Source organism: Helicoverpa zea, chromosome 8 (assembly GCF_022581195.2).
Source record: "Helicoverpa zea isolate HzStark_Cry1AcR chromosome 8, ilHelZeax1.1, whole genome shotgun sequence".
NCBI classification, from domain to species: Eukaryota; Metazoa; Arthropoda; class Insecta; order Lepidoptera; family Noctuidae; genus Helicoverpa; species Helicoverpa zea.
In genome coordinates, this window is record NC_061459.1 from 6,645,631 (window position 1) to 6,658,192 (window position 12,562).

A 12,562-nucleotide genomic window follows, 5' to 3' on the forward strand; every position below is an offset into this window, starting at 1 on the left:
TATAGGTCCGCTATGTAGGTAAGTAGCTATTCATTTGCTAGAATTTCAAATACGTTACATAAAATAATAGTGTTCTGATATTATTTCTAATTTTCGTACATATGTATTATGTATAGAAATCAAAATACTTTTGACACGGTAATTGGATCTCAACCAGTGGTCACGCTATCTTAGACAACTGGATAGGTTTCTGATGGACTGACATTCACATGTTTCGTTTATTAGTAAATTAGTAAATGGATTATTTAGAAGCATTAGAAATTATTATAATTGTAGTAATTATTGAATAATTCTGCCAGCCTAGCATTAAAGCCCAATTTATTTTCTGGCACGTTATTCAAATAATTATCTACATGAGTAAAACTAAAATAGGTACATAGGAAATCTCCATCCAAATCATCATCCTCCGAGCCTTTTTTCTAACCATGTTGGGGTCGGCTTCCAGTCTAACCGGATTTAGCTGAGTACCAGTGCTTTACAAGAAGCGACTGCCTATCTGACCTCCTCATCCCGGTTACCCGGGCAACCCGATACCCCTTGGTTAGACTGGTGTCAGACTTACTGGCTTCTCGAAATACTACTTAAATCTCCATCCAAATGCAAGAAGTATTCAGCCTCAAGAGAAAGAGAAGGTGAAGCTTGGAATATATCTACGAAAACAAGTTCAGAAATTGAAGAAGGTGCACCGAAAGGTGCGAGGCGAAATTAAAGATGGTATTACGATGCAATGTCTGTATTAAGTAAATTCGTTCATTAAAAATGTAGTGCGCGATGTTTGTTAAGAATCCGCGTACATTTCAGAATCCATTTTTGGCGCTGCCCCTCTTCGGGATGTCTGTGTGGATAAGATTTTGTAGGAAATTCGCTTGGAAGATCCCTGTAAAACAAAAAAAATGTGTAATTTGCTCTATACTGGGTCGAGGCTGGAATATTTGCACGTGTTTAGATGTTGAATATATCATAATACCCTATTTTGACTTGATGCATATCTATATATGTAAAAATGAAACCCGCTTTCCGTTGTCTGTCACGACATAACATGAAAACGGCTTGACCGATTTGGCCGAAAATTAAAGGGGAGGTAACTTAGACTCGGGAGAAGGTTTTTGTCACCATCCGGCTACGGGAAGCGGGTGAAACCGCGGGCGAAAGCTAGTGACAAATATAAATGAAAAGTGGAATACAAATAAACATGCACATCTACTATGATAACTATTTGTTGAAAATGTTGTTTTTACTACGTACCTATGTAATGGAAAGATAGCATTATTTTTATCCAATTAATGAATACTTACTCTTCATCAACTTGTGGCGGTAGATCGATGTCTTTATACGATTGTATTGATTCCGCAAGGGATGATTTTGTTCTTTGCATCGGCTTAGATGCTCTTGACACTGATCTAAATAATGGAAAACGATATGAAATAACCTGGACTTGTTTGTCTTGCCTTAAAACCTAATGTATTTATGTTTAATTAATTTCTGTAATTTGTATTGCAGACCGATAAAATTTGTATGGTGAAAAGTTTACAAGTACAAAATAATCTCACGGATTTTACAAATTGTGAGGTTGAGCTCGTGATGTAGGTAAGTCTGAGAAGGGGCCAATATTTTTAATCAATTTCTAATCTCATAAACAAAGGGTCCGTAAAAATACGTAAAACGGATTTTTTTTTACTTACTTGCTTATCTTGCCACCACTGGTATTTGAAGAGTCATCGACGGAATAAGTGATTTCCCTCAGTAATATATCGAAATTGGATCTCGGCGATCCCAACATGCCCAATGAAATATCGTTTTTTAGTAACTCACTTTCCGGCAGAGATAGTGCACCTTCCATGTATAAGAGGCGAGGGCTTAAACTAAATGTTAAATAGGTTAGTTTTAGGCTATTCGTGACTTTACAAGCTTCTTTCATTAAAAGCTATTGATTATGCCAAACGGTGGAAAGTTTTCTTACTGTGGATATTTGACGATTCCAAGTCCATAAATTCGATGGTCAATATTTCTCCTGCAGCAGTGTATTTCATTTATCAGAGGTGACAGCATGTCCACCTTATATTTCTTGCGCAAGCAGTGACCAACCAGCACATTTCGTTCGTTGGCTGTTATTTCGTCAAATTGATCGCCTTTACCCAACTTATGTTCGGCTGAATTGAATACCTGCGACTTAAATATTCTATGGACCTCCAGTTCTGCAACAAAGAGATTTATACCTTAGTTTCGTAAAACTTTCGTTGAATTTCCAATAAAAATATTGACGGTTTTTTCAACTTTGGGTATAAATTCTGCCAAACTGAACACTACAATAAAAAGCTGCGAAGATTTGACTGCAAAACTTGGCGACTGTGCGTTAAACGGAAAGTTGTAAACTATTTTATGCACTCACTATTTATGTGTTATACTTATGAGTAGGTATTAGACTCACCAATTTGACTAAAAGATTTCCGACCTAGTGCTATCCATACGATCTGGATACTGATTCGTATAAAAGTCTCGAACATGAAGCCCTCGCGTCTAATTTGGGACCGCAATTTTTTCATGTGACCCATATGATGATATTTTGCAAATTCTCCGGAACCTTAAAAAAAAATTTAACGGCGTGAATTGTGTCAGGGAAATAATATTATCCCACCCAAAACAAAAATGTGAAAGGCTGCCAAGTTCGATAATATGGGAATGCTTCGCCTATAAAAGAAGTGAGATCTGAATAAGTACCAAGTTCCATACACATACCTCAGTTAAAAATAGTTACTTTTTAATGATGTTACTTAGCAAGTTTTCACACACCTTGTTATAAACCTACTTAACGCAATGAATCAAGTATATAATTTTCTATTAAAACTTGCCAAGTCAACATTATTAAAAAGTAACTATTTTTAACTGAGGTATGTGTATGGAACTTGGTACTTATTCAGATCTCACTTCTTTTATAGGCGAAGCATTCCCATATTATCGAACTTGGCAGCCTTTCACATTTTTGTTTTGGGTGGGATTTCATTTATTTTTGTAAGGTTGTTTATTTTATTTTTTTCTTATGATTAAATTAGTTAAGGAAATGTCTCATTTATACTATCTTTCAGATTTTTGAAAATATGCACTATGCTTCTTACAAAGAAATGAACTAGATTAACTAAATGGACTAGATTTATCAACTGACTGACATGACATGTTTTCATATATTATGTTCGTGGATCAAAGTTACACATTCTTTATTTTCGAAAGTGACTCACACTTGGCCGTTTTCAGATTTTTACTTTACTTTGACTAAATACAAACCTTTGTAACGAATTTCAGATAGGTACGACCATTCGAAGATATATTTTATAAATATAGATAAATTTAGTTCGTTTTAGTTCCTTGGGGGTATACACCTTAATTTGCACCTTCATTATTTTGAAACTGACTCACACTTGGCCATTTTCAGATTTTTCCCTTTACCTTGACATAAAGACCTACCTCCATGCCGAATTTCAAGTCAATGCGACCATTGGAAGTGGTCTAGGTTTTTGATGAGTGAGTCAGTCAGTGAGTGTATAGTAAAAATAGCGATTTTCTGACGTCAATATCTCAAGACCTACAATAGGTATATTAATGAAATTTTGTATTTTAGATAAGTGAGGGGGTCTCAACAGATACTATAGTTCGGCCATTCAGAGAATGCGTTCCTGACACGTCGCGATTGAACTGACGACGTAACTACATTCATTGATTATTGATATAATAATGTTGTTTTAATGCTCCTCAATTGTTAAAACGGTAAACAACCAGCAAAAATATTTTTATCGTAACTGCAACGCCATTGCAAAGTTACGTCGTCAGTTCAGTTCAGTTATAGAAATTTGATATGCGTAAATAAAATAGATTTTGAGTTATAGGGGGGTCGAATTTGGCCCGAAATGGTTCGTGTAATATAACCCACGGCCGGTGTGTCGCTTTTTTTGCTCGAACTTGGCGGACACACTGCCGTGTGTCTAGATAATAAAACTGCGTGTGGTTTAGGTTTCCATTGCACCTTGTATCATGTTGGAATATTCCTTAGCGACGAGTAAACGCAGGTCCTCTAAATTTTCCAGGTAGCGCAATTCTACTTCCTCGCTTTTGGGAGTGCGAATTTTTGTTTCAAGTTCCGAAGTACGCGTCGCCATAACAGTTGAAACCTGGAATGTAGGTAGATGATATTTTTAGAAGTTTTCAATTCAAAGGAAGGCTTGGGTTTGTTAAGTTTTACTTTACCTGCAAATGATATTGGCAAAACAATATGAGAGCTCGTAGTAGTCGGTCCGTAGCCGAGAGATGAAGCAGGTTGATTACAAATGGTTTCATAATTTTGGACGGAGCAGTGAACAAGACAACGTCCTTTATATCCTGTATAACAAAAAACAGAATGGTTAAGTAAAAGTTCAATTCAGTACCAGTAATAAGCTCTAAATGCAAAATGGAAAATCTTTCAAATCAGTCGCCCAAGAATTATTTGTGTTATTCTGTTTCGTGTTGTTTCATTCTGGTATGAAAAATTTGCGCCCAGCCATATTTTGTTTATATTGCCATCAAAATGGCTGAGACTTAAAAACCATTAAATGTGAACTTAAACCGTGAAATAGTTTTACAACCTGAAGGGTGACAAAATCTGTGTCGTCCGTGACCTTTCGCTGGATACGTTTTCTGAATCGTTGCTGAAATATAAAAGAATTATAATTATATTTTTTTAGGAAGGTTAATTACTTATTAAAAAAAATATAAAATCGTGCAAGCGAAAAATATTGCACTGGCCCCGAATAACTTGGGGTCAGGACAAGAAGGAAAATATTAGAAAAGTGAAGTGCTAGGTATTACGTCTACATTCTTATATAACTATGTACTTGCCTGTTCAACCAAATCGATATCTTCTCTGAATTCTACGGATCCTAAAATGGCGGTGGCCATTTCTGGAGGCTCTTCTTTCCTCGGAGGAAGGTCACTGAAAGATTTATAAATTACATTCAGTAAGTAAACTAACAATAAGCTGCTATTTGTGACAGGGGTTAGGTACCTGCACATTTCTAGGTAAGTAGTCCTACTCGGCAAAAAGAAATCACCTTCTGAATACCATTTCGTTTTGTTTGTCGTCCCAAGCCCAATGCCCATTTTCGTAAATACCTCCCTCAATATCGTCATCATCATCATCGTCATACGTCGACATTTTGCTTAATTATATATAAAATGTATAATAGTATAAAGTTTATAAAAATGTAAAGTGTAAAAAAAATATTTCAAAAAATAAAACATGTAAAACTATAAAAACACAAAATAAAATTTGACATTACAAAAAATAGCATAGTTTAAAAATAGAGTAGGTACCTAATTTTGAAAAGTATTTATTTTGGTAATAGAAGGAGATCTTATTAGAAAGGGATATAAAATTCTACACCGTATATTTTCATAATCATCTGAATTTATGTGGGTATTCTGTAAGTATGCCTATTATGTTTACCAAGCTAGTATTAATACTATACTATTTCAATTAAAAGTTTGTACACTATCATACGTATTTTGGAATAGATACCTACACTGCCGTGCTACCGAAAAAGGGCACAACTAACATTTTTTGTCAAAATGAGTTATATATATATTCGGAATCAGGAAAAAAAGGCCTATCTGCCTGATTTTTTGTGGATTTTTAGCTGCAAAATAAACAGAGATAGCATAAGCTTAGAGGGCAGAACTACATCACTTTTTAAGTTTTATTACAATAAAAAGGCATATTGTACTTTTATTTTACGTTTTTACTATCGATATATTTAATAGAAAGGGCATAACTGACGTGCGTCAAATATAAAAGGCTTATGTGGCAATTGTGCTTATTTTTTATACGAACATTTTGGCAATTAATGTAGAAAGAAAAGTCACAACTGGCAGTTATGCCCTTTCTATTTACCCCTACGCTAATAAATGTTATATAAAAAAGGCACATCGGTGTTTGTGCCTTTACTTCTAACCTATATATTCATTTTAAAAAAATACAATGAAAAGACACAATTAAGAAAATATGCCTTTTCATCGTAAAATTTTAAATTTTTACTAAAAATTTAACATTGAAAAGGCATATTTGATTATATGTGCCTTTTCAACATAATATTGCTCCTTTCTTGTTATTTTTTATGTTAAGTTAAAAAGAATTATGCTAATTATTAAATATATCCATTTAAATTAAAATATAATATTGCTATCGTTGTGTACATACCAAAACAACAAAATTTTTTACATTTTCACAATTTCGAAAAACTCATTTTAAACGTGTTTTTTTTAACAAAATTAAAAAAATATTTTAAACTCGATTTTCTCAACATTTGTAAAATGTTAGTTGTGCCTTTCTTAATAACGACGGCAGTCAGATGGAGATAGTTTAGATTCTGCTCTTTCACACATTGCATTTTGATTAACCCTCTGCAACTGACGTGGTCAAATTTTTACAATTCAACTGAGGTGGTAGTACACGAGACACCACTTCAACTGCAAATATTTTTGTAAAATTAAACTATACGGCTAACTTATTGACATTTATTGGATTTATAGCCTATTTTAAATGTTAAATTAACTTGGAATAAAAAAAAACAAAATGTACTTTCAAAATTAAACAACTTTCATTTACTTATGTCAAATCAGTCTGAAAAATTCTACTTAATCATTTATTAACTAAAAAAAGTAACAAAATCAACTTTTTCAAATTTTACATTACATATTTTAAAAGTTCACAATAATATGAATGAGTGTTGAAAAAATGACATACATTAGTTGGTCAAATTATAAACTAGAGTGATTCAAAGTCACACCTTTTTTTGGCAATTATCACACAGTGACTTAGAGAACTGAAGGCAAATTGGATTCGAACAATCACAGCAACGATACTTAGTTTGTCTTTTTATTAAAGTTGGAAAAATAGAACAAAATTTTTTGTCACTCAGTGGAACAAATCGAACTACCGGAGATGGAGGGACCCCCCATCCATGCCTAAAACTCTCCTTCACGTGAAATGGCGTCATCTTCATCGCGTTCGGTTTCAGGCTCGAAACTTGGATCTCCATCTTTATCATCAATACCTCTACCTCTACTCTACCTCTACCTAACACTCAAGGCATCGTAACTTTCCTGTTACAGTTAGTTCAATATTTCCCCTTCATGACTCTGGAGAGTTCCAGCCGATGTTCTTTTACGAGCAGATGTCCCCGGTTTAGAGTTGTTCCTTGAGATGTCCATCTAAAAACTTGTTAGGTACTTAAAACTAGTTAGCTTGGTATTCAAGTTAATTGATTAGTAATTAAAGTATTAATGTAATATTTTATGAAAATTGGAAAATAACACGAAATAATGAATCACTTAAACTAGTTTACTGACGTGGTAGTTTAGGAGACACTATGAAGATATAACAATTTGATTGAGGTGGTAGTCTCGTGGAAACTTACCTTGACGCTGACGTGGTAGTCCCGTGGACACTTTCCTTCCTCCACGCTAAAGTAAGCTCACAGTGACCGCTTCCCGTACACTGACCGACGCGCGAGCCCTTTATAGGAAGGTACTCGAAGAGCTGGCGCACGAATTTGAAAAATGACGGTAAAAAACTTGGTTTTGTATTTTGCGGTGTCTGTGGGACTACTACATCAGCTGCAGAGGGTTAATAAGCCCCAAATTAAGTCTGATAACACTTCGAAACTTTGACTCACGGTTTTCTAATTGGAAGGATCTCGTCAAGATTTAAGTATACAATAAATATAAGCTGGCTATGATACGGGAGGGTGAGGGCTAAGGGTGCACTTTGAAAGTGTTTGTTGGACCGTAAGCGAGACTCACTCGGCCGTCCGTGAACCGCTCATGGGTTCCTAACGAATTCATACACCACCGATGTAGTGGAAACTCGGGCAAGGGCGAAATCATATTATTAGATACAAACAAGAGTTCCATGAAATTGGATTAAAATTATAATTTGTGGTGCAAACAAGGTCGGCATTTTTTACTGGACCATTGCAAGGGGCGAATTCGGACTACCTGTGTCGTTTATTGCAGTTCTAATACAATCAATGAAGTAACTAGTGTATAGTGAAGAATTATATTATATTTTCTTTATTTGTTTTCATCAAAATTACATCAAACAATAATAAACTAAGAATAGTCCAACTTCTACATACAAAGTTCTGCTAAATCAACCATTTTTATAGCTCATCAAAGACACTTGTCTCAATGAACTATTCAAACGTATATTTCTCATAAAGCAGTGTTTAAGCCGTCACTCGCTACTAAACATTTACGATACGTCGCTATTCCCAGCTATTTCGGACAAGTCCAATCAAAGTTGCAAGTCCGAGGACTTACAGCAACGATATTATGTATGACCCTGGATTACCAAATGGGGTGTTTGTGTACTGGATGCAACTTGTGCCAATCATTTTCGTCATAACATGCTAAGAAAGTTCTTCACGTGAATCATGTAGTTTATGTTGTTCCTATTAGTACATACTGCTTCCCATAAAAAGTGGTAAGTAATTGAGTGTTTTGTCATCACGTCCTTGCTTAGCTGTATAATGTTTGCACGTGTCCGCACTAGGGTAATTGAATCAGTGTCTTGTGTTTAGAAAAAATCAAGCTTTCAGTTAGTTCAAACGTAAAAAAATATCAATTGAATGTATAGTTTCCGAAGAAATGTTTTTATTAAAAATAACGTAGGTTGTTTCTAACTGGGACGGTGAACGTAGCTGAACTTAAATATACACGAGAAAAAGTGATCCTGCAGACGAGAACGTGCCACTGTAACTCTAGAAGTCCAGTTAACTTTGGAAACGGTTAAGTTTAGAACCAATTTAATATTTCTGAATGCTGGAATTCTAGGTAGCAGTTTAAGAAAAATGGGATTAGTGAAAGAATTTTCATTCGTTAAATATTTTCCCAAACAATTAGAGTTAAAATTGGATTCTTATCGGTAAAACATAAGATTTAGAGGTGCAGAATTGCAATATGTATCCTTAATTTAGATTAAACGATAAATCCAGATTGCACAAAAAATGATTAATTAACATTGTTTCCAAAACCTAACTTCCTATTTCAACACCCACCCGGTAAAAACTACTTAGGTATGTCTACCTCAGATAACAATGCAAAAAAACATCTAGACCAGACTGTAGAATAATCTTTATGTGCGCCAAATGGCCTTGCATTTGTGTCAATAGATACTTTGACGTTTTAGGAGCACAAAGAGACACACTATTGGCCCCATTTATAAGCCATTAGCTCATAGCCACATCACGCGACTAACGTACGCTTACATCTTAAAAAATACGTAAATATATTCTCGTATTTGTTGGAGATAGTTTTGGTGTTATTGAAAATGGCTGTGGTAACTGGCCTGTCAGTAGATAAGGAATATGAAAAGTTAAACAACGTGAAACAAGAAGATGTACGTAAATTGATAGAGTGGTTGAGTGAACAGGCGCATCTACCGCATCAGCATATCACTGGTAAATTAATTAAAAACATAATTGTCTATTGATATAAGTAGGTGAAATATTGCTTTTTAAATATTGTTAATAATTGTAAATTAATGGTTGGTTTCTTTTATTGTACGAGTATTTTTTGTCTCTTATCAAGCGTACCTTTGGAACTGAACAATATAAATTGAAAAGCGCAATAAAACGTTGAGTCAATTAACATATTTATAATAGATCAGATTTCCCAGAACACAATATTAAAATACGGCTAATACAGTGGTATAATTTTCAGAATTGGACGTGATATTAGCATATCACAGCTGTGCATGCGACGTGGATGTGACTAAACGGGTCATTGATGTCAATTATACTCTGAAAACACTATTCCCGTTCTACCAGGACAGAAAAATTGACGATCGTTTGGAATTAGCATTTGAAACTTGGTACGTATTCATGTATTTGTTGGCAATATGTGCATGGTATATGCATTTGATATAACAAGGGTAAAATGTCGTGAAGAACATACATAATACCTAAATAGACAAGTCTCTCCTCGTCTGGTCTCGTGTAATGGTAGAAAGGCTAAGAAAATATAACATCATAACAAAGGTTTATATATTATAATTCGATTGATTTGACGACTGATCACAATCGCATATGCATCAAAAAATGAATGAAATATCGTATCAAAAAATGAATAAGTATATGAAGAAAACTTGATATATTAGTTAAGTACCTATTTTCTTTACATAATCTTATAAAAAGAGGTTATTTCCATTTTACAGGTTAATCTATCCCATGAAGACAACGACGAAAAGAGGTTTTTGGCCAATTTATTGTGAACTTCTGGATGCAGATCCCAAAAAGTTTGATTATGGCGATGTGATCAAGTGAGTTGACTTTAAAGTATTTCAATATTATGTAACTGGATAATATCATGTCATAGTTAATTGATATTCATCAATTCCAGGGCATTTTTTATGGTCATGGATTTATGGCAATATGAAGAAGGCACGGTTCCAGGCGTGGCAATCATAGTGAATTTAGACAGAGTATCATTGGGCCACATATCGAGAATCAACTTGACCGTGGCACAACAGTTTTTCTACTTCTTACAGGTAATTTTTCCACGGAAATATACACTGTCTTAGATAAAGATTCTGACCTCTTTTCATAAACGTTTTGTTGTTAGAATACCAAGAAAATAACTTTTATATTAATTTCGAAATGCCTGCAACAGATTCACTAACAGTTAATCTTTTGCAAAAACTACAACTTCCCTATGAAGTAAAAGTTATTTAAGAAAGCTCTTTTAAGTTATACTTATGAAGTTTCTGATCATCTTTTCAGGAAGCAATGTTTGTGTGTCTCAAAGAATTCCACTTCATAAATGCTCCAGTGTTCGTTGATAAATTACTATCTATGGTGAAGCCATTCATGAAAGATGAGCTGCTTGATATATTGAAGGTTCACCAAGCAGACACCAACACTTTAGAAGAGTTTATTACCACTCAAGATTTATTTAAAGAAAATAAAAAGAATTTGAAAGGTATTTAAATATTATTAGCCGTATGTTATCAGTCTTTATATATGGTTTATGAATTGTACCTCAAATTGAAATATTTTTTTCAGATGAAATATGCAATAAACTACAAGCAAACCACAAGTTCTTCGAAGAAGAAGCGCTGAAAAGAGTTGACGAAACAAAGAGACCTGGTGGCCCTAAATCTTTGAGCACATTCTTCCCTGGCTTGGAGGGCTCATTCAAGAAACTAGAAATAGATTAAATAACCATCAGTAAATAACAAGAATCTAGACAGACATGATATATGAACAATAATGTACATACCACTAGATGGAGACATTGAAGAGACAAGTGCAAGCGTAAGTTATCTTATGTAAATCGAAGGAAATATTATCAGTTAAACCTACTTAAGATAGTAAGAACAGTGATATCACAAATATAGGTATGATGCAGCATGTATTGACACCGGTACGTGACAACACGTGCAGTCAGCGCGGCGGCAGCGGGTAGCAAGTGACACAAAGGAAATTGCTTCTTTGCATAGCGGTGTGCTTGCCACCACTTGCAAAACGACCAAAAACCCTACTAAACGTAACATTCGATGGACTCTGTTAGAAGCTTATAGTCATACATACATAATAATACAGTGTAAAAAGAACACTGAACAAGCATTGTAATTTGCAAGTTTCGAGTTTTTGTAAAACAATATTTGTTGAGTATCTCTTTCATTTATCGCAAGTGTATACTTACCCTAGGTCCTAGGTCACAAATAAATGTTTATATAAGTTAATATACATATCAAACTTTTCCATTTCACTAAAAGTTTTAATAATATTTAGGCAGGCGAATCGTGGAAAACTTAGTTTAATTTCCTCTCGTGTTGTATCGGAGTATTAAATTTTAGTTTGATGCTTCTCATTATAGTTTGAGAACTGTTGGTAGCAAGAATCTTTACTTTCAGCTGGTATTGGCTAACCAACGCTTTAGTCTGGAAAATTGAGGTCACACAGCGGACAATGTATCAACGTTTTCGTCGCATTCGCATTCTATTGATACAATCATTTCGTTCGCAATGGCGTAATGGTCCAAAATAAAATACCTAAAACTGGACTGCAATCGGTGCACCATTGTCCCTAAATAGTGCACAAAAGAAATTCGATTTTAGCGAAAAGCGTCCGTTCTCTTCTAGATAAAAGAATACCGATTTCGGTTAATCCCAAATAACGGCTTTAGACAAAAAGTTTACTCATTTTTAAGTTTACGTCAATACGGGTTTTAATGAGTGCTAAACTTTTTTTTACGGTCATCTCTATTTTAAGTCATGCCCGCGAAAACCTAGCAGACTGAAGCATACCTACAAAATATTTCAATAAGGTGGCGGCGACTTTTATGAAATTAAAGTTGGAAAAGTTTTTTACTAAATCTTAAAGTCTCATAATTTGATTTGGAGATTCTATTCAAAGATAATGTCATTTTACCCTGTCCCAGCTCAACCTTGACCGAGAATAAAAATGCCGGTCAAAGTTGAGCTTTTCCAGGATTTTATTCTAGCAGAGGAACAAAAAAGAGCACTTTCTAGAGA

The 12,562-nt window shown here is 34.4% G+C and overlaps 2 protein-coding genes across 2 annotated transcripts; one reads left to right on the plus strand and one right to left on the minus strand.

Moving 5' to 3' along the window:
- Positions 1 to 717: 717 nt before the first annotated feature.
- Positions 718 to 11,359, minus strand: LOC124632726. Its single transcript, XM_047167680.1, has 10 exons — positions 11,305 to 11,359; positions 4,867 to 4,960; positions 4,614 to 4,676; positions 4,237 to 4,368; positions 4,016 to 4,160; positions 2,429 to 2,581; positions 1,961 to 2,195; positions 1,683 to 1,862; positions 1,296 to 1,400; positions 718 to 877 (listed from the first exon to the last, which is right to left on the minus strand). Exons 2-10 carry the CDS (start codon positions 4,924 to 4,926, stop codon positions 754 to 756), a joined length of 1,197 nt encoding a protein of 398 aa, XP_047023636.1. The 5' UTR covers positions 4,927 to 4,960; positions 11,305 to 11,359; the 3' UTR covers positions 718 to 753.
- On the plus strand, positions 9,239 to 11,776 carry LOC124632727 (alpha-tocopherol transfer protein-like). Its single transcript, XM_047167681.1, has 6 exons — positions 9,239 to 9,485; positions 9,748 to 9,898; positions 10,241 to 10,345; positions 10,426 to 10,573; positions 10,806 to 11,004; positions 11,088 to 11,776. The coding sequence occupies exons 1-6, from the start codon at positions 9,356 to 9,358 to the stop codon at positions 11,240 to 11,242; spliced, it is 888 nt and encodes a 295-aa protein (XP_047023637.1). The 5' UTR covers positions 9,239 to 9,355; the 3' UTR covers positions 11,243 to 11,776.
- Positions 11,777 to 12,562: the final 786 nt, after the last annotated feature.

What these genes read in the sequence shown, in the direction of transcription:
- LOC124632726 (XM_047167680.1), bottom strand. Translation starts at nt 4,926, where the DNA reads ATGGCCACCGCCATTTTAGGATCCGTAGAATTCAGAGAAGATATCGAT. An exon ending in CAGATTTTGTCACCCTTCAG is followed by an intron (nt 4,369 to 4,613) that starts GTTGTAAAACTA and finishes TTTGTTATACAG; the next exon opens with GATATAAAGGACGTTGTCTT. An exon ending in GAAATCTTTTAGTCAAATTG is followed by an intron (nt 2,196 to 2,428) that starts GTGAGTCTAATA and finishes TCTTTGTTGCAG; the next exon opens with AACTGGAGGTCCATAGAATA.
- LOC124632727 (XM_047167681.1), top strand. Translation starts at nt 9,356, where the DNA reads ATGGCTGTGGTAACTGGCCTGTCAGTAGATAAGGAATATGAAAAGTTA. An exon ending in ACCGCATCAGCATATCACTG is followed by an intron (nt 9,486 to 9,747) that starts GTAAATTAATTA and finishes TATAATTTTCAG; the next exon opens with AATTGGACGTGATATTAGCA. An exon ending in AAATAAAAAGAATTTGAAAG is followed by an intron (nt 11,005 to 11,087) that starts GTATTTAAATAT and finishes TATTTTTTTCAG; the next exon opens with ATGAAATATGCAATAAACTA.